The sequence below is a fragment of the Lampris incognitus genome, chromosome 3, assembly GCF_029633865.1.
Source record: "Lampris incognitus isolate fLamInc1 chromosome 3, fLamInc1.hap2, whole genome shotgun sequence".
In the NCBI taxonomy this organism is placed as follows: Eukaryota; Metazoa; Chordata; class Actinopteri; order Lampriformes; family Lampridae; genus Lampris; species Lampris incognitus.
In genome coordinates this window covers 93,292,733-93,318,560 of record NC_079213.1, presented here as the reverse complement: position 1 = coordinate 93,318,560, position 25,828 = coordinate 93,292,733, and the positions used below count along the sequence as shown (strand labels likewise).

Below are 25,828 nucleotides of genomic sequence, written 5' to 3'. Positions count from 1 at the left end.
AGTGACTGGGGCTGTGGGGAGAGAGACAGACATATTGAGACTGGGACTGTGGGGAGAAGCATTGCGTCCACCGTTCTGCGTTCACCATCCTCGGTAGCCCGTCGTCTCACTGACTGCGAGCTGCGTTGTACTGACGGTACACTACCAAGAAGGTCACCCGGACAGAAACGTGTGTTCCTCTCGTAGGCGTCGACTTGAGCTTGCCAGCATCCCTACCGGCCAAGCCCGCTGAAGATGGCAATGGTAAGAGAGCCACCAATCAACAACTTTCTTATCATCCATCCATCCATTATCCAAACCATATTATTTATTTGCTTGTTTGTTTATTTATTTATTGGCATGGATGATTTATTTCCCCCCTCGATGAGAAACTCTTGTGTTAAATGTCTGAGATACTAATTTCAAATTGGTGTCATTCTTCACTTGAAAATGGCCCTAATGATTATGAGTCCTCTTCCTGCTGTAGAAGAGCTGGCCTGCTGGTACTCAGTGTGTAGCAAGGGGGGACCACAGGAAGCCCAAGTCTGGTGAGCTGGCCTACCGAAAAGGAGACATCCTCACCATTCTGGAAACAGGCACGGTACTGTCACTCACAATAACGATTTCAAGAAGAAGAAGAAGAAGCTATGTAGTTGTGTGTGTGTGTGTGTGTGTGTGTGTGTGTGTGTGTGTGTGTGTGTGTGTGTGTGTGTGTGTGCGTGTGTGCCTACCTTGCAAGACCTAGACCTCCCACCATCTTTTAAAGAAATCCTACATGCAGTCAAGACCCTGAAAAACAACAAAACCCCTGGACCTGATAATATTCCAGCTGAAATCCTCAAGGAAGGAGGCTACCTCTGTACGAGGACACTGTATCTCTATATCCTTGAGGTGTGGAGTCGCGAGTGTGTCCCCCAACAGTGGAAAGATGCCAACATTGTGGCCATTTATAAAAACAAAGGAGACAAATCCATCTGCTCCAACAGTAGGGGTATTTCACTGCTGGCCATTGCAGGAAAGGTTCTAGCCAAGATCATGCTCCGCAGACTAACACTCGCAGTAGCCGAACAGGTCATACCAGAGTCACAATGCGGCTTCCGAAAGGATAGAGGGACCGTTGACATGATCTTTGTGACACGCCAGCTCCAGGAGAAATGTAGAGAACAGCACAAGGATCTATACATAGCATTCATAGACCTCTCAAAGGCATTTGATACAGTTAACCGGGCCCTGCTGTGGCAAGTCCTGAAGAAATTTGGATGTCCACCCAAGTTTCTTACCATTCTTGGACAGTTTCACTCAGGAATGATGGCCCGAGTGGTAGTGGGGAACCGCAGTTCTGAGCCCTTTGGTGTGCAGACTGGAGTCAGACAAGGCTGTGTGCTAGCCCTAGTCCTGTTCAATAGCTTCTTAGTCTCTGTTACAACACTGTTACGAAAGAGGCTGGAGAAGCAGGCTGGAGTGACCATTGACTTCAGGCTCGATGGAAACCTATTCAACATCAGGAGGTTTCAGGCAACCACCAAGTTGACCTCTGAGACCATTATTGAGCTACAGTATGCCGACGATTGTGCCCTGGTAGCTCACACACCAGAAGCTCTACAAAACACTCTGTCGGCAGTTGTAACTGCATACAGGAGAATGGGACTGATTATTAACACCCAAAAGACAGAGGTAATCTGTCAGTTGACTGCCGGCCTCCCAAACCACCCAACAACCTTCACAGCAGAAGGGCAACAACTGGCTACTGTTCCTGCCTTCAAATATCTGGGAAGTATGCTATCCGACACCTGCAAAATAGACGACGAGATTCAGCACCGCCTCAAACAAGCCTCAACATCTTTTGGCCGTCTAAGGAGAAGGGTTTTCCAAAACAGCAACCTCAATCTCCACACTAAAGTGCTTGTTTACAGAGCAGTGTGCATCTCCACACTACTCTATGGATGTGAGGCATGGACCATCTACAGCCACCATCTCAGAAGCCTGGAGGCCTTCCATGTAAAATGTCTCCAGAGGATCCTCGGCATTACTTGGGAGGACAGAGTGCCACACACAGAGGTGTTGGAGCGGGCAGGCAGCTGCAGCGTGGAGTCTACCCTAAAACACCATCAACTCAGGTGGCTTGGGCATGTTATCCGCATGCCCAGTGAACGACTCCCACGAAAAGTCCTCTACAGCCAACTACGCCTTGGCCAACGCACTGCTGGTGGGCAGAAGAAGCGGTTCAAAGACCAAATGAAGACCACACTAAAAAGATGTCAGATCAACCCCTCTTCTTTGGAGGAACTTGCTTTCTGCCGCACAACCTGGCGCTCTCACATCTCAGAGGGAGTAAAGTACATGGAAAACCAGCGCACACAACACCGTTTAGCAAAGCGTGCGAAGAGGCATGCTCGCAAAGCTACCCCTACCCCCTCCAGCACCACTTTTACATGCCCGGTCTGCAACCGCAACTGTGCATCCAGGATCGGACTATTCAGCCACCAAAGGACCCACAAATAGAAGAAGATGGTCATCATCGGGCACGATGGACAATCAGCAAGCAATCAAGTGTGTGTATGTGTGTGTGTGTGTGTGTGTGTGTGTGTGTGTGTGTGTGTGTACGCACAGACAAGAAAAAATCGTCTGGGTTCTGAATGATTGGCTTCATTGGCAACACTTTGAATTATAGGCCGTTGATGATGTAGAAATAGAACCCAGCCACTGAGGATGCACAAGCCAGTGCATCCTTAGTGCCGGTCCCAAGCCCGGACAAATGGGGAGGGTTGCGTCAGGAAGGGCATCCGGCGTAAAATCTTTGCCAAATCAAATATGCGGATCATAAATAAGACTTACATACCGGATCGGTCGAGGCCCGGGTTACCAACGACCGCCACCGGTACTGTTAACCAGCAGGGTGTCGGTGGAAACTAGGCTACTGTTGGGCGAAGGAGAAGGAGAGGGGGAAAGCATGTCCAGAGGCAGCTAGAGAGGAGGAAGGGTAGGCATGTGGAGTTGAGAGTTGGAACTTTGAATGTTGGCACTATGACTGGTAAAGGGAGAGAGCTGGCTGACATGATGGAAAGAAGAAAGGTAGGCATACTGTGTGTGCAAGAGACCAGGTGGAAGGGGAGTAAGGCCAGGAGTATCGGAGGTGGGTTCAAACTCTTCTACCATGGTGTGAATGGGAGGAGAAATGGGGTAGGGGTAATTCTGAAGGAAGAGTATGTCAAGAGCGTGCTGGAGGTGAAGAGAGTGTCAGACAGAGTGATGAGTATGAAGCTGGAAATTGAAGGTTTATTGCTGAATGTTATCAGCGCATATGCCCCGCAAGTTGGGTGTGAGATGGATGAAAAAGAAGAATTCTGGAATGAGTTGGACGACATGGTGGAGAGGGTACCCAAGGAGGAGAGAGTGGTGATTGGAGCGGACTTCAATGGACATGTTGGTGAAGGGAACAGAGGTGATGAGGAGGTGATGGGAAGGTATGGAGTCAAGAAGAGAAATGTGGAAGGACAGATGGTGGTCGATTTTGCGAAAAGGATGGAAATGGCTGTGGTGAATACATATTTCAAGAAGAGGGAGGAACACAGGGTGACGTACAAGAGTGGAGGAAAGTGCACACAGGTGGACTATATCTTATGTAGAAGGCGCCATCTAAAAGGGATTGGAGACTGCAAGGTGGTGACAGGGGAGAGCGTAGCTAGGCAGCATCGGATGGTGGTCTGTAGGATGACTTTGGAGACCAAGAAGAGGAAGCGAGTGAAGACACAGCCGAAGATCAAATGGTGGAAGTTGAAGAAGAAAGACTGTTGTGTGGAGTTCAGGCAGGAGTTAAGACAGGCACTGGGTGGTAGTGAAGAGTTGCCAGATGGCTGGAAAACCACTGCAGAAATAGTTAGGGAGACAGCTAGGAAGGTACTTGGTGTGTCATCAGGACAGAGGAAGGAAGACAAGGAGACTTGGTGGTGGAATGAGGAAGTACAGCAAATTATACAGAGGAAAAGGTTGGCAAAGAAGAAGTGGGATAGTCAGAGAGATGAAGAAAGTAGACAGGAGTACAAGGAGATGCAGCGTAAAGCAAAGAGAGAGGTGGCAAAGGCAAAGGAAAAGGCGTATGGTGAGTTGTATGACAGATTAGACACTAAGGAAGGAGAAAAGGACTTGTACCGATTGGCTAGACAGAGGGACCAAGCTGCAAAGGATGTGCAGCAAGTTAGGGCGATCAAGGATAGAGATGGAAATGTGCTGACAAGTGAGGAGAGTGTGCTAAGAAGGTGGAAGGAATACTTTGAGGGGCTGATGAATGAAGAAAATGAGAGCGAGAGAAGGTTGGATGATGTAGGGATAGTGAATCCGGAAGTTCAGCGGATTAGCAAGGAGGAAGTGAGGGCAGCTATGAAGAGGATGAAGAATGGAAAGGCAGTTGGTCCTGATGACATACCTGTGGAGGCATGGAGATGTTTAGGAGAGATGGCAGTGGAGTTTTTAACTAGATTGTTTAACACAATCCTGGAAAGTGAGAGGATGCCTGAGGAGTGGAGAAGAAGCATACTGGTACCGATTTTCAAGAACAAGGGCGATGTGCAGAACTGTAACAACTACAGAGGTATAAAGTTGATCAGCCACAGCATGAAGATTTGGGAAAGAGTAATAGAAGCTAGGTTAAGAGGAGAGGTGACGATCAGCGAGCAGCAGTATGGTTTCATGCCACGAAAGAGCACCACAGATGCGATGTTTGCTTTGAGAATGTTGATTGAGAAGTATAGAGAAGGCCAGAAAGAGTTGCATTGTGTCTTTGTAGATTTAGAGAAAGCTTATGACAGAGTGCCGAGAGAGGAGGTGTGGTATTGTATGAGGAAGTCAGGAGTTGCAGAGAAGTATGTAGGAGTGGTGCAGGCTACGTATGAGGGAAGTGTGACAATGGTGAGGTGTGCGGTTGGAATGACAGATGGGTTCAAGGTGGAGGTGGGATTACATCAAGGATCGGCTCTTAGCCCTTTCTTGTTTGCAATGGTGATGGACAGGTTGACGGACAAGATCAGGCAGGAGTCTCCATGGACGATGATGTTCGCGGATGACATTGTGATCTGTAGCGAGAGTAGGGTGCTGGTTGAGGAGAGCCTGGAGAGGTGGAGGTATGCGCTGGAGAGAAGAGGAATGAAAGTCAGTAGGAGCAAGACGGAATACCTATGCGTGAATGAGAGAGGACAGTGGAATGGTCAGGATGCAAGGAGTGGAGGTGACAAAGGCATTTGAGTTCAAATACTTGGGGTCAACTGTCCAAAGTAACGGGGAGTGCAGTAGAGAGGTGAAAAAGAGAGTGCAGGCAGGTTGGAGTGGGTGGAGAAGTGTGTCAGGAGTGATTTGCGACAGAAGGGTATCAGCAAGAGTTAAAGGGAAAGTTTACAAGATGGTTGTGAGACCAGCTATGTTATATGGTTTGGAGACAGTGGCACTGATGAAAAGACAGGAGGCGGAGCTGGAGGTGGCAGAGTTGAAGATGCTAAGATTTTCACTGGGAGTAACGAAGAAGGACAGGATTAGGAATGATTATATTAGAGGGACCGCTCAGGTTGGACGGTTTGGGGACAAAGCAAGAGAGGCAAGATTGAGATGGCTTGGACATGTGTGGAGGAGAGATGCCGAGTATATTGGGAGAAGGATGCTGAATATGGAGCTGCCAGGGAAGAGGAGAAGAGGAAGGCCAAAGAGGAGGTTTATGGATGTGGTGAGGGAAGACATGCAGGTGGCTGGTGTGACAGAGGAAGACGCAGAAGACAGGAAGAAATGGAAACGGATGATCCGCTGTGGCGACCCCTAACGGGAGCAGCCGAAAGTAGTAGTAGTAGTAGTAGATGATGTAGAAATAGGCGTAATCGAGTGATACGGGTAAAATAGATGAAGTTGTGACGATGAGTGATTGTTAGCGAGTAATGTAGAGCCTCAGCTCTAGTTTACTTTGTTATTATAATGTAGTATTAAATATAATTTACAGTATATTCAAATGCATGGAACAAATTAAGAAATCATATTTGCACCAAGCGCAAATATTTTGAATCATTTGTCTTGTGGAGATAAGTAATTAGCCGTTAAACTTGAATGTAGATGGCAAGACATTCAATGGCTAAAAAAATTCCAGCTAATTTAAAAGATATCCATTTTATCAGATACTTACGTAGCCTGCTGAATAAGCTTTGCCACCACTGTATAATGTATAACCACGCTTTGGCCTCCACGTTTTAGGGTAAGGGTCATTACAAGGCAAGACACAACACCACTGAAGAAGAAGGACTAATAACCTCCTGCAATGTACGAGAGAGAGAGGCCATCCGCATTGACCCCAATCTCAGCCTCATGCCGTATGTATCCTCAGGTTGGATTTTTCATACCAATCCTCTGCTAGCTGGCAGTAAAGCTAGAAGAGACTGTCTGCCTTGTACCAGTAACGCAGTATATATGTACCCTTGTAAACATATCTGCCCTTAGCCTTCATTTTTGTGTCACTCCTACGTATCAGTCACTCATTTGCATGTACAGGTGTATACGGTGATGGTAATTTGTCTTTTTTTTATTTTTATTTTTTACTATAGTTAGATGATAGTACAACATCTCAGTTGATTTGGTGATAGATGACTTTTAAAACCAGTCTTGTGCCCAAACTGAACATGTGTTGAACAGTCTTCTGTATGAATAACTCAATTACAAATTATGTGTGTGTGTGTGTGTGTGTGTAAGGTGCATCTATCATTTTGGCATGTTATTAACTAATCCTATTTAAATACTATATATTTGGGATTTCCACATTGATCCTTTATATCATTTAATATAGTTTTGTAATGACAAGACATACAGCTAGCTTGCAGTTCACCATGTGTCCGTTTACTGAATGCACAACAGTGTACTTTTTTTGGGTGGCTTTGAGTACTTTTGCACATTTTTGCAAAGTGGTTCTTTTTTTGATCAGCTTTGCATGTTTGACCATAAGGTGGGCATTTTCTTTGTTTGTGTTTGTAACCACATCTGTTGCAGTCTACATCCATTTTTTCGTTCATCTTGAGTTTTTGCTTTACTCTGGTCATATCTTCTCTTATCTTTCCCTGCATTTCTTTTGTGCACTTCAGCTTCTTCATTGAGCACTTTCAGCTGGTTAAAGGAGATTTCACTGGTGCGACTGACTTCTACGGCTCTGCTCAACAACCTAGCTCTCAGCTGATCGTCTCTTATGCCGCGCACTATTCTGTCCCTCACTAAGGAATCATGCAACTCACCGAATTCGCGGTCTTTGGCCTTGTTCTTGAGATCAGTGACGTAGGCGTCAGTGCTTTCTGTTTGACCCTGTGCCCTTGTGAAAAATAGTACGTGGCGAATGTAAGGTAGGTTTTTTCTTGGCTCACAATACTGTTGAAACTTTGTCCTTAGTGCAGCTGTTTTTCCTCTTTCAGCTTGCCTAAAAGTAAAAGTATAGTAGACCTTGATAGCCTCCTCTTCCACGACATGCAGGAACGTTGCAGAACGTTGCTGTACCTTTTCATCTTTTTCTGCGATACCACTCGCGACCAAGAACAAGTCGAATTTCTGGATCCAACCTTTCCAATTCGCAGCCAGATTCCCCTCTAGACTAAGACTCGACGGTGGCTGTAACTGCCATTCCAAGTTTCTTCTGACACCAGTGTCTAGTTTGAATGTCACATCTTTGTTGTTTATCTTCAGCTACTCAATCCATTTTTCTTTGTCACTATCCATCTCTTTTTTGACTACAGCCTTAATCTGTTTCAGTTTTTCAGTCATTTCTACCTCTACTTGCCTATGAACATGCTGTCATTTTCTTCATCTTTTTCAACTATGTGAACAAGATGAAGAAAATGACAGCATGGGTAAGACACTAAACTGCAACCACAGGCTGTAGAGGGGTAGCACCTTACCTCAGCAAGGGCCCTTTGGCTAAGGACGACGTCCCTAGTGATAGATCTGGTCCTCCTGCATGCCTGTATGGTACTTCCCATGGTGCCCAGTCCAGCCAACACTTTGAGATGGGAGAAGGGAACTCTGATTTCAAATCCACCTGCTGCCTTTTAGGTCGATGCCTCTTTAGGCAAAAGCTAGGAGACGGTAACTCTGAATTCAAATCCCCGGGCACAGTCTACCCAGCTGTCAGTACCCGGAAAGGGTAAACCATGGCGGCTCCGCTCAGTCAACTCGGCAGCAGTTCTGGCAACAAGCAACAGGCTTCTTCTGTGGCCGTCTCAGCTACACTGTGCCACCGAACAACAGAAAATCTTGCCAAGGGACACTACAGAGCACCAAATAGTGTCGTCATCTAGGGTGCAGCCTCAAATTTGAATATGGAGATAGTGAATCATTATACTATCTTTGTATTAACTTGTGTTTTACTCATTTTGGGTGAAGGCGTGTATACCTTTTTGCTTTCTGTCATGAACAGTGTTAATCAACAAATATGGGGACAATTTCAGTTGTTACTTTTTTCTAAAATGATAGATTTCCTCTCTTACATGTAGTGTAGTTAGGCTAATGATCAATGTGGAAATCCCAAGTATATAGTATTTAAACAGAATTAGTTAATAACATGCCAAAATGATAGATGTACCTTACACACACACACACACACACATACACACACATATTAAAATGTACACATAAATCTTTTTTTATGATCGCCAGCTGGTTCCATGGGAAGATCTCGGGCCCAGAGGCAGTGTATAAGTTACGGCCGGTGGAGAATGGCCTGTTCCTTGTTCGGGAGTCAATTCGCCACCCTGGTGACTATGTCTTGTGTGTCAGCTTCTCCGGAGAGGTCATCCACTACCGGGTGATGTATCGAAACAACAAGCTGACCATTGACAACATACAGTTCTTCTACAACCTTATTGACATGATAGAGGTGAGAGGCCGGAGTTAAGTTGAGTTTCACATACAAATGATGACACACTGTAAGAAGGGAAATATGACACAAACTATGTTGATCACACACATACTTTTATATTATTCTAGGTATACCTCATTAATGCCTGTGGGGAAATTCATCTTCTGCCATGCTAGCTGTGTAGCTAGGAACAGTGCGCAGCTGGAGTGCAGCGCCCGGGGGCCAACTCCAGTTCCTCTTTCCCATTGCCTTGGTCAGGGGCACAGACAGGAGTATTAACCCTAACATACATGTCTTTGATGGTGGGAGGAAACCCATGCAGACATGGGGAGAACATGCAAACTCCACACAGAAAGGACCTGGGATGGCCTAGGGTTCGAACCCAGGACCTTCTTGATGTGAGGCAACAGTGCCAACCCCTGGGCCACCGTGCTTTACATGGTCCAGTTAATACTGCAGCAAATAACTGTACTTACATATACATTTTAGATTTATTTGATAGACTGACCTGCACTCTGATCATCTAAGGCAGAGCCCAGTTTTGTTTTGTTTTTTGTTTTTTTGTCTTGTCTGATTGTTTGTCAGCGTGCAGAAGAAAAATGTTCTCTAAATACCCATTTCAGTTTTTCTCTAAATTTCCACATTTTCACTTCAACCATGCTATTTATTCTCAGACCTCACACAAGTCTTGGTAGGGATTACCCTGAAAATGGCCCCCTTAGTTTTAGATATAAACCCACTTTCTAAATTGCCTACCCATGTTAAACTATACTTAGCACAAAAAGTAAGGAAATTTGTGTTTGGTAGATTATTTCTTTGTTATAACAATGCTTCGTGGCAATAAATCTTATACCGTTGGAAAGCCTGTTTATTTCTCTTTTAAATGGGGCCACATTTGTAAGGAACATGCATTTGTGGGATGAGCAGCAGAGCTGAGTATGTGGGTTGCACCCATGAAAAATTTGCCAAATCTTCTCTGCCAATACCAAACAGCTTATTTTGCTGTTGCTGTTGACTCTTGTTTTGAGCTTCTGGTACCCCAGATGCTGACTATCAGGTGCCTGATATAAGATTTATTGCCAACAAGCATTGTTACAACAAAGAAATAATCTACCAAACACAAATTTCCTTACTTTTTGTGTTACGTTTATATGTAGCGTGTGTGCCTGGATGAATAAGAGAAGGGTGAACTTGTGAACATACGTCTTTTTTTATAGTTTATCTTCATATAGGCTCTGGGTGTTGGAAAAACATTTGGTCCTTTGAGTTCAGGGATAGCTCCATAGAGATGGTCAGTTAAGTCCTTATCAGCAAACCACAGATGGCGTTGGTCCCTCACTGACTCATCCTCAGTAGCACTTGTGTGAGAGGAAACAGAAGATGAGTGTTCCCATAGCATATTTATTTAAGGCAGCCTGGCTGTTTTGCTGGCAGACTGATGTCAAGCGTTGACGTTTCGCTGTGGCTGAGCATCCACCCTTTGACGTCACAAATTCACTTCCTTTTTTTGCGGTGCATCAGGATTCAGTCAAAGGGTTAAACATCTGATTACAAACGCAGAGAATAGTTGCATGCATTTTGTGAAATAATACTAATTATAACTTTATTTATATAGCACTTTTCAAAAACAAGTTACAAAGTGATTTACAATGACATAAAAACAAGAGAACTTATTACCAGATAAGAAATAGAAGTAGAATTGAAACTGTAATAGTGACAAATGACAAGGTGTGAGTTGCTAATACACAGTAAAAACAAGTAAAGTAAAAACGGAAGAACAGCAGAGTCAAGTGAAAGCAATTCTGAAAAAGTGTGTTTTTGAAAGCGATTTAAAAGGGGGCGTCCAGGTGGTGTGGTGGTTTATTCCATTGCCTACCAACACGGGGCTTGCTGGTTCGAATCCCCTTGTTACCTCCGGCTTGGTCGGGTATCTCTACAGATACAGTTGGCCGTGTCTGCTGGTGGGAAGCCGGATGTGGGTATGTGTCCTGGTTGCTGCACTAACGCCTCCTGTGGTCGGTCAGGGCTCCTGTTTGGGGGGGAGGGGGAACTGTGGGGGATGTGTGATCCTCCCACACGCTATGTCCCCCTGGCAAAACTCCTCACTGTCAGGTGAAAAGAAGCAGCTGGCAACTCAACATGTATCGGAGGAGGTGTGTGGTAGTCTGCAGCCCTCCCCGGATCAGCAGAGGAGGTGGAGCAGCGACTGGGACGGCTCGGAAGAGTGGGCTAATTGGCCGGGTGCAATTGGGGAGCAAAAAAAAAGAGCGAGAGAGATTTAAAAGAAAAAACAGAGGTAGCATGCCTGCTCTCCTCCGGCAGGTCGTTTCACAGTCATGGGGACCTGACTCCAAAGACCCTCTCTCTGGTTTTCAGCCTTGACCTGGGAATTGCTAACAGACCTCTGCCGCAGAATCTCCTGCTACATTCAGGCTCGTAAGGGGTTAGTAAGTCGGTGATATAATTTGGGGCCAACCCCAAATGTACTTTAAAAGTAATCGTTTAAATTTTAAAGTCAATCTAAAATGCACAGGATGTAGAGATGCTAAAATAGGTGTTATGTGGACACTTCTATTGGATTTTGTAAGAAATCTTGCTGCAGCATTTTGAACTAGTTGAAGTTTGGAGATTTTATATTGCGTGAGACAGGAATACAGTGAGTTAAAGTAGTCTAAACGGGATGTAATGAAAGCGTGGATGACAGTTTCTAGATTCATCCCTTCTTAATATGGTGGCTTGAGTTACAACTGACTTCACTTTTAAAGAGAAACACCAGATCGACTTTCACCTCACTGGTTTGTCGTCTTTGACAAAACCACAGTGTTACGTACTTTGTGACCTTTGGTTACGGTGGGTGAGGACTGTGTGTTTCTGGCTTCACAGCTACAGTGATAGAAATGACTCTGCTTTGAGTAAAATAGTTGCCTCGTCCCTTCAGTCTACACTGTCTTGTTGCTATTTTTCAGTTCTACTCAAAGAATAAAGGTTCTATCGCCACTACCCTCGTGAAGCCCAAGGAGAAAGAGGGAACCAAGTCAGCCAAGTTGGCGTTGTCTAAAAGTAAGTTTGATCTTAAGATATGAGACCATGCACTGTGTCTGTAAAACGGCAAAATAATAATGATTAATTATTAATTATAATGATAATAACAACAGGTGACATGGTGGCGCAGTGGTTAGCGTGGTTGCCTCACAGCAAGAAGGTCCTGGGTTTGAGCCCCGGGGTTGTCCAAACTTGGGGGTCGTCCCGGGTCGTCCTCTGTGTGGAGTTTGCATGTTCCCCCCGTGTCTGTGTGGGTTTCCTCCAGGTGCTCTGGTTTCCTCCCACAGTCCAAAGACATGTAGGTCAGGTGAATCGGCCATACTAAATTGTCCCTAGGTGTGTGTGTGTATGTGTGTGTGTGTGTGTGTATATGTGTGTGTGTGTGTGTGTGTGTGTGTGTGTGTGTGTGTGTGTGTGTGTGTGTGTGTGTGTGTGTGTGTGTGTGTGTGTGTGTGTGTGTGTGTGTGTGTATGTGTCAGCCCTGTGATGGTTTGGCGGCTTGTCCAGGGTGTCTCCCTGCCTGCTGCCCAATGACCGCTGGGATAGGCTCCAGCAGCCCTGCAACCCTGAGAGCAGGATAAGCAGTTTGGATAATGAATGAAAATGATAATAACAATAATAATAACAGCAACACATTTTATTTATTGAGTACATTTCAAGGTACTCAAAGATGCTTTACATGAGTTAAATAAACATAAAAGCAACACACCTAAAACATATATCACACAACATTAATCACACATTAAGACTATTCTAAAAAGGTGAGTTTTGATTAATGATTTAATCTGGACAGTTCAGTGCAGTTTCTGATGTGTTTTGGGAGGTAATTCCAGAGGAAGGGGGAAGCTATGGAGAAGGCTGTTGCCCCAGGTCCGGTGCTTGGTCCTGTGTGATGGAGACAGGAGGTTGGCATCGGAGGGGCGAAGGCTGTGGGAAGGAGTATGTTAGTGGAGCAGGTCAGTGAGGTAGGAGGGGGCTTGGTTTTGGAGGGCTTTGTGAGTGAGGAGAAGGACTTTGAATTGGATCTGTTGTAGGACAGGGGTGATGTGATCATGGGAGTGGGAGTGGGTGAGCAGGCGGGCAGCAGAGTTCTGGATGTGCTGGAGTTTGTTTAGGACTTTGGATGATGAGCCGTAGAGAATACTGTTGCGGTAGTCAATTCTGGATGTGATGAAGGCATGGATAAAAGTTTCAGCAGCAGAGAAGGAGAGTGATGGGTGGAGACGAGCTATGTTTTTTATAGGCCGGAAAAAAAGCTGGTTCTGATGATTTGATTGATGTGGTGTTCACGTTAATAGATAAAAGAAAAAGTTATTCCGAGGTTGCGGATGTGTGGGGAGGGAGACAGAGTGGAGTTATCAATGGTGAAGCAAAAGTTGTCAGTGGTTTTGGTAAGGGATTTGGGACCGATGATGATCATTTCAGTTTAAATACTTGGGGTCAGCTGTCCAAAGTAATGGGGAGTGCAGAAGAAAGGTGAAGAAGAGAGTGCAGGCAGGGTGGAGTGGGTGGAGAAGAGTGTCAGCAGTGATTTGCGACTGAAGGGTATCAGCAAGAGTTAAAGGGAAGGTTTACAAGACGGTTGTGAGACCAGCTATGTTATATGGTTTGGAGACAGTGGCACTGATGAAAAGACAGGAGGCGGAGCTGGAGGTGGCAGAGTTGAAGATGCTAAGATTTTCATTGGGAGTGACAAAGAAGGACAGGATTAGGAACGATTATATTAGAGGGGCCGCTCAAGTTGGACTGTTTGGAGAAAAAGCAAGAGAGGCAAGATTGGGATGGCTTGAACATGTGCGGAGGAGAGATGCTGGGTATATTGTGAGAAGGATGCTGAATATGGAGCTGCCAGGGAAGAGGAAAAGAGGAAGACCAAAGAGGAGGTTTATGGATGTGATGAGAGAGGACATACAGGTGGCTGGTGTGACAGAGGAAAATGCAAAGGACAGGAAGAAATGGAAACGGATGATCCGCTGTGGCGACCCCTAATGGGAGCAGCTGAAAGTAGTAGTAGTAGTTTGAGGAAGTTGGCTTGCATCCATGATTTGATTTCAGTGAGACAGATGAGCTTCGAATTTAGAGGCAACAGCATTTTCTAGTATTTTTGACAGGGGAGACTGGAGATGGGCTGGAAATTGCTCATGATATCAGGATGAGTCCAGGTTTTTTGAGGATGGGGGTGACAGAAGCCAGTTTAAGTGTATGGGGGATTGAACCAGAGCTGAAGGAGGAGTTCATGATTTCTGTGATGGTTGAGGAGATAGCTGGAAGACAAGATTGGGTGGATCCAGGAGAAAAGAGGAACTTCTCATACCTACCATAAGGTTGGACAGTTCCATTGGGGACACGGGGGAGAACCTTGACAGGGGCTGAGTGGTAAAGGGGGGGGGCGAGTGGGGAGGTGGAGAAGGTGGGGGAAGTGGTCAGGTTGCTGTAGATGGTGTCAATTTTAGTTTGGAAAAATGAAAGGAAAGAGTTGCACGTGTTAACTGTGAAGGAATTGAAGGTATTGCCACTGGGTTTGAGAAGTTTGTTTATTGTGGAAAGGAGAGCCTTGGGGTTGGTGGAGCCAGAGTGTATGAGGTGTGAATAGTAGATGGACCAGGCATCTCTTTTCATACAGACTAAAAAACAAAAAGCATCGCTCACAATGTCGGGATGACCCTGGGTTATTAGTCGAGATGGGTTCGCCACGGAAGAGTTAGATGATGTTCTTTGGAATCACTTCTTTATGTTGACTTCTCTTAGCTGTAAAAATTGCTCAGGAACATATTACTTAAATAGATCAAATATTATTGGGTGGCTCATGTTTTGACTGCTCAATCAAATGAGCCCCACAATAGGGCATCCGGGTAGCGTAGCGATCTATTCTGTTGAATATCAACACAGGGATCGCCAGTTTGAATCCCCGTGGTACCTCCAGCTTGATCGGAGGTAACACAATTGGCTGTGTCTGCAGGTGGGGAGCCGGATGTGGGTGTGTGTCCTAGTCGCTGCACTAGTGCCTCCTCTGGTTGGTCGGGGTGCCTGTTCGGGGGGGTGGGGGGGGACTGGGAGAATAGTGTGATCCTCCCATGTGCTACGTCCCCCTGGTGAAACTCTTCACTGTCAGGTGAAAAGAAGCAGCTGGTGACGTCACATGTATCAGAGAAGGCATGTGGTAGTCTGCAGCCCTTCCAGGGTCGGCAGAGGGGGTATAGCAGCGATCGGGATGGCTTGGAAAATAGGGTAATTAGCCAAGTACAATTAGGGAGAAGGGGGGGGGCAAAAAAAGAGCCCAACAATAAAAGGGGGGGGGGTCATTAGAAAAAACACACACGGTTGTGCACAAGTGTACCACATCATCATTATTTGATAGTTGATTTTTCTGTTGCAGCGGGCTGGCTGCTGGACATCCAGAGGCTCACCCTGGGGGAAAGTATTGGAGAAGGGGAGTTTGGTGGTGAGTCTTTAAAAAGGTCATCCTTTCTTCTCATTATCACTATCCTGTAATTCAACCAGGCAACATCTGGATGCACTTCCTGCTCTCCTGCAGGGTACCAGGATCTAATATTGATTTCACATTACCATTTGACACAATAAAATGGAAATATTTTTTTGTAAACTCACGGTACACACTGTAAAAATCAAAAAGTACTTACTAAGACCCCGATTCCTTTGTAGTCTTTGTGATATTGTTGCCTTTAGAATAAATTATGCCATTTTTATACACCCTGCTTTTTTTTTTCTCTCCCCCCAGCGGTATATGAGGGAGAGTATATGGGCCAGAGGGTGGCAGTAAAAAACATCAAATGTGATGTAACAACACAAGCCTTCCTGCAGGAGACCACAGTCATGACGTGAGTCTGAAGGATGTTCACTATGGTCAAGCTTTTTTTTTTCTTCATATTTTTGTCCAGTTATAACAAATATGATCCCAATCTTATCATTTCCTTCATATGAATGTACATTTCAACTCATTACAAGATATGTGATGATCATTTTAGTTGTCAGAGTTCTCACTATATCATTTGTCAGAAATACTGTATCTGTTTATCACACCTTTCAGTCCTCACAGCCATGTTGTGTTTTAACGGGACGTTCTTTTCCCCAGGGAGCTCCAGCATAAGAATCTGGTTCGGTTATTGGGGGTCATCCTTCACAACGGTCTTCACATCGTCACAGAGTTAATGATTAAGGTACTATAGATGTGCATCCTGTAATGCTGGTTTCCAGTAGGTGTTGCCATTCTGTTGCATGAGTTCAGGTTTACCTTGAGATTTCACTCTAATCTAAGGAACTCAATCAGTTGCAAATTGTGAAATGTAATGCAGAAGGAATATGTATGTATTTTAATGAGCTGATGATCAAATTTACTCCTTCAAGTTAATAAAATGTGTGAAAGGACCAGGCGCATTGGCTTTGTGTGAGGAAGTGAGATGATATGGGTTTCTGTAACATTTTCAGTGGTGTTGGTTTCCCTTTGAGTTACACTGTGTTGCACTGTACCCCAATAACCGTATTATGTCTCTTCACATGAAACTGATAAGTCATCTTCAATGACTTAATTTTTGTCATGTGTGTGTGTGTGTTTGACTGTTGTGCAGGGCAACTTGGTTAATTTTCTCAGGACAAGAGGCCGTTCAGTTATCAACACTGCCCAGCTGTTACGCTTTGCACTGTAAGTTCAAATGACAATAACAACCTCAAAACATTTCAGACTGTTCTGTATCTATATAACCAGAATAAGGGTGTGCAAAACTATACAGCAAGATTGCAGACAGTTAACAAGAGACAAATGCAGGATCACCAAGCAACAAGTGCGAATGTCTCCAAGAATTGTATGTGTGCGCACGTGTGTGTCTATTTTTCAATTTGAATGTGTGCGTTCAACTGCGTGTGCGCACTCACTATCATTCAAACTACATGTGCACACTCCTGTCTGCATGTCTTCTAATTGACGTGTGTGTGTGGGCAGAGATGTGTGTGAAGGGATGGAGTATCTGGACTCTAAGAGACTGGTCCATAGAGACCTGGCCGCTCGTAACATCCTGGTCTCTGATGAGGGCGTGGCCAAGGTCAGTGACTTTGGCCTGACCAAGGTAGACTCCAAGGCCTCAGACAATGCCAAACTACCAGTCAAATGGACTGCCCCTGAAGCACTCCAGAAAGAGGTCAGTTAGAATATACTGCTTTACTACCATAGACTTCCTGTCATCGTCTCTCTCTGTTTCTCTCTCTCTCTCTCTCTGTTCTCTCTCTCTCTCTCTCTCTCTCTCTCTCTCTCTCTCTCTCTCTCTCTCTCTCTCTCTCTCTCTCTCTCTCTCTCTCTCTCTCTCTGTCTCTCTCTCTCTCTGTCTCTCTGTAGTTCTGTCTCCATAGTACAGCTATAGCTCTGTTGTGCTACCACATCCTTTCTCAGAATGTTTCTGCAGATTTAACAGATAGTTTAATCAGAGGCTGAGTCTGCTGACGTCTTGAACTTTTTGTTTTACATAATACATGGTTGTACGTTGGTAAATGGAAGTAGAATAGTCTTTTTGGAGCAAACAAAGTCAAAAAAACAGAACAAGCAACACACTGCTGAATTCACAGAGAACTGATACACAGCTTTTTAACCAAAAACACCACAAAATGTACATAACCAACAGCAATTTGATGGCTAAGTATTACTGCTGTTTTGTTTTGTGTTTGTGGTCATCACACAGAAGTTCTCCACAAGGTCTGATGTTTGGAGCTATGGTGTTTTGCTGTGGGAGATCTTCTCCTATGGTCGACAGCCCTACCCCAAGATGGTGAGTAAGACCAGTAGCTTAGCTTAGCTTAGTGTGTGTGTGTGTGTGTGTGTGTAATCCCCCCCCCTTTTTTTCTCCCCCAATTGTACCTGGCCAATCACCCTGCTCTCCGAGCCATCCTGGTCACTGCTCCACCCCCTCTGCTGATCTGGGGAGGGCTGCAGACTACCACATGCCTCCTCTGATACATGTGGAGTCACCAACTGCTTCTTTTCACCTGACAGTGAGGAGCTTCACCAGGGGGGACGTAGCACGGGGGAGGATCTCACTATTCCCCCCAGTCCCCCCCCCCAAGCAGGCGCCCCGACCGACCAGAGAAGGCGCTAGCACAGCAACCAGGACACACACCCTCATTCTGCTTCCCACCCACAGACACAGCCAATTGTGTCTAGGGACGCCTGACCAAGCTGGAGGTAATACGGGGATGCGAATAGGCGATCCCCGTGTTGGTGGGCAACGGACTAGGCTGCTCCACTTCCCGGCGCCCCATATGTGATTGTTGTGTTGCTAGAACATACCAACTGAAGCAGTAGTAGTCGTAGGAAAAGTAGAAGTGTTTCTGTTGAACAAGGGACACCCAGTGTCATAGATGCAAAGCCCTAGGCAACCGCTATTGAGTCCAAGCAAGTAAGGGCTTGGTGAATTTGCGCTCAGTAGACTTAGGCCGTGGGTTTACTGAACGCCTTTAAAGGAGCATTTACTGTATTTTCTTCATCATTATATAGAAACGTTGCACTTTGCGTGCTCTTAACCCAATGCAGGAACCTGACCTCTCCTTAAAGCCTAGCGCTGTGAGCGCTCTCATCCCTTTCCAAAAGTAGAAACATTTTCAGCTTTTGCCAGAGCTTACAGGTCATCATCACGTCACTTCTAGTTCCATCAACCAATGAGGTTGACGAAGGCATGGGACCAGAGAGGAAACATCAGTGAGATATACAGTGACGAAGCAGAGAGGACAAAATTAAAACGTACAAATGAAAACGAATCAACAAATAGATTTGATAATGGAAAATCTCTGTTTATTTGAAATCACAATATGAATAAAGAGAAAGCAGAAGGAATTTTTGGGGGGGGGGGATTTGCCCCCCCCCCTTCTCCCCAATTGTATCTGGCGAATTACCCCACTCCTCTGAGCCATCCCTGTCGCTGCTCAACCCCCTCGGCCAATCCAGGGAGGGCTACAGACTACCACACGTCTCCTCTGATACATGTGGAGTCAGTCGCCAGCCGCTTCTTTTCACCTGACAGTGAGGAGTTTCACCAGGGGGATGTAGCGCATGAGAGGATCATGCTATTCCCCCAGTTCCCTGTCCCCTCCCCCCCCCAAACAGGCGCCCTGACCGACCAGAGGAGGTGCTAGTGTAGCAACCAGCACACATACCCACATCCGACTTCCCACCCGCAGACACGGCCAATTGTGTCTGTAGGGACGTCTGACCAAGCCGGAGGTAACACGGAGATTTGAACCAGCGATCCCCATATTGGTAGGCAACAGAATAGACTGCTACACAATCGGACATCCAGAAGGAATGTTTTGCTGTGAAACGTATCTCATTGTGTAGTAACAACCACCAAGCATCTGCCTTTCGCATTAGCCATCTGTTTTCTATGCAGCGCTATCCAAGTGTGTTCCCCTGAAAGAGGTGTCCGTTGGACACACGGTCTTATTCTGTGTTTAATAGGTCCGGGACTTGTAAGGGTATTTAAGGACATATATTGCAAGTATAGAAGGAGAAAAAAAACTTGTGGTCTATCTGAAGAGGGCTGAACAGTGTTTTTACATGATTTCTTTGTCTTCACTTCCAAGTCCCTCACTTAGCACATTGCAACTTAAGAGCCCTTCTATAAAAAAAAACTAAACATTTTTTTGCCCCCTCCCTACCTCCTTGAGCAGGACTAGCTAATCGTGAGTGTGTGAATGAGTGAGGGAGGGAGGGGGTTTCTTTCAGGGTCTATGAGTTGCATGTGTCACATCTGTAAAAAAAAGCAGGACAGGAAAACACACAAAAAAAAATACAACTGCTGAAAAGAAACGAAATGGAGAAGAATTTCTGAATGTGTTCACACATTGCGATCCTCCGTCCAGCCTTAACCTCCTGACTCCAAACTCCATCAGGTTTCTGAAATATGGGGATGACACCACAATCGTAGGATTGATCTCAAAAGACAACGAAGACGCCTACAGGATGGAGGTAGAGAAGTCAGTCAGCTGGTGCAGGGAGAATGACCTGGTCCTCAATGAAAAAAAGACTACGAAATGATCATCGACTTCACAACAAAACAATCAATAAAAGCACCTATCCTCATCGACAGCCAACCAGTTACAATAACCGACTCCTTCAAGTTCCTTGGCACACTCATCAGCAATAACCTGAAATGGGACCAACCATCAAATTCAAAAAGCCCAACAGAGACGCTATTTCCTGAGGCAACTCAAAAAACACAGTCAGGCGAGGTCTACTGGTCCGATGTTACACAGCCATAATCCAGAGCATCCTGTCACTTTCAATTACTGTCTGGTGTGGAAACACATCTAAGCACACCATAAAGAAAATGGGCGGAATTGTCACCAGAGCATCAAAGATCATAGGCTGCAAACTCCCCACACTGACCTCCATATACACACAATGCACTATCTCATGAGCAACCAAGATAAAGGATGACCCCGCTCCACCAGCTCTCCATCTTTTTCAGCGTCTCCCCTCTGGCAGGAGGTACAGGTCACTAGGAGGCAGGATAGGACGCCTTAACTGGAGCTTCTTCCCCAAAGCTTTACAGTTGATAAATACACAAAAGTTGGCCTAAGTGTAATGTATGCACAGTATATGGATCTGTGTACTGTATGTTTTTTCATTTTGCACTTATGTCCTTCATCTTTGCACTGGTGTTGTATGTGGTGTCTTGTTGGACTTGTGGACTTGAGGAGGAGTCCCCCAAGACTGCCCCCCCCACCACCACCATACTCAACAGCATGGTACCACGGTGAAAACCTACAGATTTCTGGGTTCCACGATCTCCGAGGACCTAAGGTGGGCATCCAACATAGACACAATCATCAAAAAGGCCCAGCAGAGGATGTACTTTCTCTGCTGGCTCAAGAAATGCAATCTTCCTCAGGAACTGCTGATTCAGTTCTACACTGCAATAATCCAGTCTGTCCTCTGCACATCCATCACTGTCTGATTTGGTTCGGCCACCAAACAGGACAGGGACAGACTACAATGGACAGTTAGGTCTGCAGAGAAAATCATTGGTGCCAACCTGCCCTCCATTCAGGACTTATACACCTCCAGACTCAGGAAATGGGGAGGTAACATCACTGCAGACCCATCACACCCTGGTCACAACCTGTTCCAACTCCTCCCCTCTGGCAGGCACTACAGAGCACTGTACTCCAAACAACCAGATATAAAAAGTTTCTTTCCACGGGCTGTCATTCAAATGAACACTGTCAATAAATCCAACCATGTTGTATATACTGTACTGTACATTGTATATATACTGGTACGCTCTGTCATGTCCATCTACTTAAGGCAAGTAACCTTCAGTAAGTAACCTGCTAACATCTGTTTCAGCATCTATGATATATTCTCTGCACCATTGCACTTTATCACCTTTTATTTTGCCTGTATAAGTCAATACTTGTGTATATATCTGAAGATTGTTGTGTTGCAGTGTTATTATTATCTGTTAAAGACACTGAGAGAGCCATGAAACCGGAGTCAAATTCCATGTTTGTGCAAATCTACATGGCCAATAAACATGATTCTCATTCTACCATTCATTCTCATTGTTACAGCCATTCCGTCTGTACTGAGATCAATTCCATCAGCCTAGCCGTGTGGTAATAAAAGAAACTTGAAATGAACTTGGCCACACACAAATACTCTTCATCTTAGAGAGGCAGAGGAGTCAGCCAAAGTTCAAAACGCTTTGATAGTTTCCACATTAACACGGCACCTCCTGAGGCTTCACGTAGTAGAATTAACCCGCTGTTAAGCACATACCCAAGGTCAACACTGCTGCTTTTCCTACTTACCTGAATGCAAAAAAAAAAAGATATTATTAGAGTTGTTCACTGTATGATGCTGGTATAGACTGTTTGAACTTCCTGACATCATCCAGAAAAACAGGAAAGAGTCATTAACCCATTATATAATTCTCTTTGTGTCTGCGTCATGTCACTCTCACACAAGCTGAGAGTGAATGGATAGTGCCAGGTCAGCTCTACGGTTCATCACTAGACACTTATCTCCTAATGGACTTATTGGGTTTGTGTGGGGAAGAAAGGAGACCGGTGCTCTCTCAGGGTCAGTAGGATCAAGGTAGTGCGTCAATCAAGGCAGAGATTTGACTCAGACAGGAGCGTAGATAGATCCGTCTACCATGATAATTACTCTGAGGAGTAACAAGTAGAGCAGCGTTTTGATACGATAACACGATAGGAGCAAAAATTGTCTCGTTTTGACTAATCCACTTGGTAAACCCATTTTCACATGGGACATGGAAGTGACTGTGTTCAGGTATGTGAGCCATTGAAGTTAAAACAATAGCGGTTTGTGGCCAGCTGAATAAATGTGTGGTTCTTAGACGAGGACAAAGAATGTGGGAATTTGTATGATGAGTTAGAGAGATGGGATTTTGGATGATTGGCATGGTCAGATGTTAGATAATATGTGTAATGGTTGGTGTTAGGGGGCGGCACAGTGGCAGTCGCCTCACAGCAAGAAGGTCCTGGGTTCGAACCCCAGGGTAGTCCAACTTTGGGGGTCATCCCAGGTCATCCTCTGTGTGGAGTTTGCATGTTCTGCCTGTGTCTGCATGGGTTTCCTCCGGGTGCTCCGGTTTCCTCCCACAGTCCAAAGACATGTAGGTCAGGTGAATCGACCATACTAAATTCCCTAGGTGTGTGTGTGTGTGTGTGTGTGTGTGTGTGTGTGTGTGTGTGTGTGTGTGTGTGTGTGTGTGTGTGTGTGTGTGTGTGTGTGTGTGTGTGTGTGGGCCCTGTGATGGACTGGTGGCCTGTCCAGGGTGTCTCCCCGCTTGCTGCCTAATGACTGCTGGGATAGGCTCCAGCATCCCGCAACCTGACTTCGGATAAGCGGCTTTTATTTTATGCACTCTGTAGTAGGATATACGTCATTGTGTGTGTGTGTGTGTGTGTGTGTGTGTCTGTACATGTATGACTGTGTGTGGATAGGTGAGCCTATAACTGTGTAGGTCAGGAGACGGAAGAGTTTATGCTACTTAAGAGCAGAGCTCCTTGTGACACACATAAGTCTCTTTGGCAAGCCTTGACCCCTGTTTGTTGCAGTATCTTCCCTCTTGGCGGACGGGTGACCGAGGACCTGCACAAGCCAATAGGATCATGCATTACTCAATTAATGGACACTTAGTGCTTGTGTGGTGTTGTCACGTTACTCATTATGTTAGGTAGTGTCCTTTTAAATGCAGACAATTACCTCCTAATGACAAGCCTGCTTAAGATGTACATGTATGCAGATTGAATTATTTAGGCCAAGTTTATTTTCCTGCTCAATTAACATTACCGCTAAGTAATACTTTGTCTTTTGGTCGATTAATCTAGTGGAACGTGCACGGTGAATCAAATTTTTGACATACTTCCCATATCTAAGATTAATCACTCATACTTCCCATATCTAAGATTGAGTTAGATATGATCAGGATTCTCAACAAGGGAAAAAACTTGGTGTCAACCAATTTTTTTTTTTGTTGCCATTTAAATCATTCACTGTTTCTCGGCAAATCCTCCATCACTTACTATTCATGCCTCCACCTCTGTTTTTCTGTTAATGTCTGATTTATCCCACATCTACCCCGTGTCCTGCCTTTATCCATTTCCATTCATATCTTTTTTTCCCCTCCCAGTCCCTGAAGGAGGTTAAGCAGCAGGTGGAGGAGGGCTATCGCATGGAGGCTCCCGAGGACTGTCCTCCTGAAGTTTACTCCCTGATGAGGAGCTGCTGGGAGAGGGAGCCGCGGAGAAGGCCCCCCTTTCACAAGCTGAGGGAGAAGCTTGAAAGACAGCTGGAGGAAACCAGCCCGAATCCAGGCCTCAAGTGTAGGGATGTGCTCAGATCTGGATCCAGCTGATGTTGGTCCTGGATGTTGAGTTTTGACTGGTCAAATGAGCCCATGTCCCCTTCCAGTCCTCTTTGCCGCTGTGAATGTGGCTGATACCATGGTGTGAATTTGGCTCTGAATTGAAGTACGCTTTAACATTTCCCTCGGATTCATCCACACCGCTGGATCAGGTAGGATGGGCCATGTTGGTTGCTTGTTGTCAGTGGTGAAGGTTGAGGGAAGGCTCACGAGTCAAGGTAAACCTTTGGAGAAATACTGACCATAAATTGCCTCCCCTTGGCCAAAGACCATCAAATATGTTGGCGTATTTGATTGATTTATCTCAATATTAGTGGTCTGAGTCAAGTAAGCCTTAATGAATGAATCGGACCACAGTTTGCTTTAAAGAAAAGTAAATCCTGTACACTGTAGTGTGAAGCAGCTTATTTCACTGTCCTGTCCTGGAGCCATGGCTGTCACGGAGCAGTGACCAATGGACTATCAAAATCAAAGGAGACTTTAATTTCAAAGATTCCCTTCTACAGCAAATCCGGCCGAAGCAAATGAATGTACAACCACTACTGATAAATCCTCAACTATCCACTATGCTTGTTCTGCATTTTTTCATGCCCTCCAAAACACTTTACAGGTACTCTTAGCTATGAAATATCAGCTTGGGGAATAGCACAAATGTAGTGGTGTATTAGCCTTTTTTCCCCTTGAGATACAATGAGGCTGTATCTCCAAAATTATTTTTAGCGGAAAATGTTATTTATTCTAATATTGGTTCATTTTGGCGAGTGCAACCAGGATTAAACATCCTGTTTTGATTCTGACCCCAAACAGGGCCGTTTAAAATTAATTTTACATGAAGGAAGGATTTCAGAGAGAAAGAGAGAGACTGTTGGAGAAAATGATGAAGAAAGAGGATAATGGAGTAAAAGAGATATCCTGGATATAATCTCGGATCCCCCAATCTGGTTGTTTCCCCGCATAAATTATCTGGCAATATGTCTTGGACTTACTTTGTACGTAATATGTGAAATCTTGAATGTTATTGCCAATGTGCTGTGGTTTTTTATTTTCAATATTAAAAAAAAATTTTTTTTAAGACATTGCAAAGCAGTGCAGATGGACATTTCATTTCATTGAACACCAGCGGCCCAATATGGCCTCAAAGCAAAGGTATTTTAGGGTTGCCAGGCCCAAATGCTGTAACCCTGCCCCTTTATCTGTTGAACAGAGTCAAACTCATCCGGTCAATGTACAAGATGTGGGGCCAACTTTGAATTCTTTCATTTCAGTATAATTTGATCTCTGTGAACTTTTACAGCTATTTTCCCTGCCCTCTTCGCCAGCTCTCTGAGATTATATGAGTGATTTGTGGTCTCTGAAGGGCCCCTGGGATCTGGGGCTCATTGTAAGTACAGAGTACCTTCTGCCCTCTCGGTTTGGGGAATGAAAAGCTGTAGATGAAATCCTACAACAGATAATATTCAACGGCGCAATAACCCTGTTTCATGGAAAATATGCAGCACTGTGTTCTGCTCATTAAAGCTGCTTTTCTTCGCCGTACAGCTGTACATATTTAATATGTATTCTATAACTTTTAAATGGGAAGTTATGCGACTGATGTGACTCCATTCACGTCTTAACGCAAGTTACTAAGAAACATGATTAATTTTCAGTTCAACTGGACACAAAAAACTGAAATCTATTGAAGGGTATAAAAACATGTACACCAGGTCATAAGTGGAGCCCTACTGTTGTTTAGCCCAAGCAAGCAAGGATTTGGCCACTTAAACTGTGTGTTCGCCTGTGAAAAAGCACTCGCTGTATTTTTGTATCGTTTTCTATGGGACAGAAACCGACCTGCCATGCAGTACGGGATGTGAAGCACTCAACTTAAAGGCATCTAATTGCTCTCCCTGAGGTTTCTTCCTATTTTTTCTCCCTGTTAAAGGTCTTTTTAGGGAGTTGTTCCTTATCCAATGCGAGGGTCTAAGGACAGGCTGTTGTGTTGCTGTAAAGCCCCTTGAGGCAAATTGTGATTTGTGATATTGGGCTATACAAATAAAATTGACTT

At 45.0% G+C, this 25,828-nt stretch overlaps 1 protein-coding gene across 1 annotated transcript; it reads left to right on the top strand.

Annotated features, from left to right (window-relative positions):
• Positions 1 to 25,828, top strand: matk (megakaryocyte-associated tyrosine kinase). Its single transcript, XM_056276396.1, has 12 exons — positions 1 to 243; positions 467 to 580; positions 6,205 to 6,320; positions 8,641 to 8,860; positions 11,809 to 11,902; positions 15,261 to 15,326; positions 15,624 to 15,723; positions 15,978 to 16,062; positions 16,471 to 16,544; positions 16,842 to 17,037; positions 17,572 to 17,658; positions 23,548 to 25,828. Exons 1-12 carry the CDS (start codon positions 235 to 237, stop codon positions 23,770 to 23,772), a joined length of 1,386 nt encoding a protein of 461 aa, XP_056132371.1. The 5' UTR covers positions 1 to 234; the 3' UTR covers positions 23,773 to 25,828.

Excerpts from the sequence above, each read along its gene's own strand:
- matk (XM_056276396.1), top strand. Across the intron at positions 8,861-11,808 it reads ACCTTATTGACATGATAGAG|TTCTACTCAAAGAATAAAGG; the intron begins GTGAGAGGCCGG and ends GCTATTTTTCAG. Across the intron at positions 17,038-17,571 it reads CTGAAGCACTCCAGAAAGAG|AAGTTCTCCACAAGGTCTGA; the intron begins GTCAGTTAGAAT and ends GTCATCACACAG.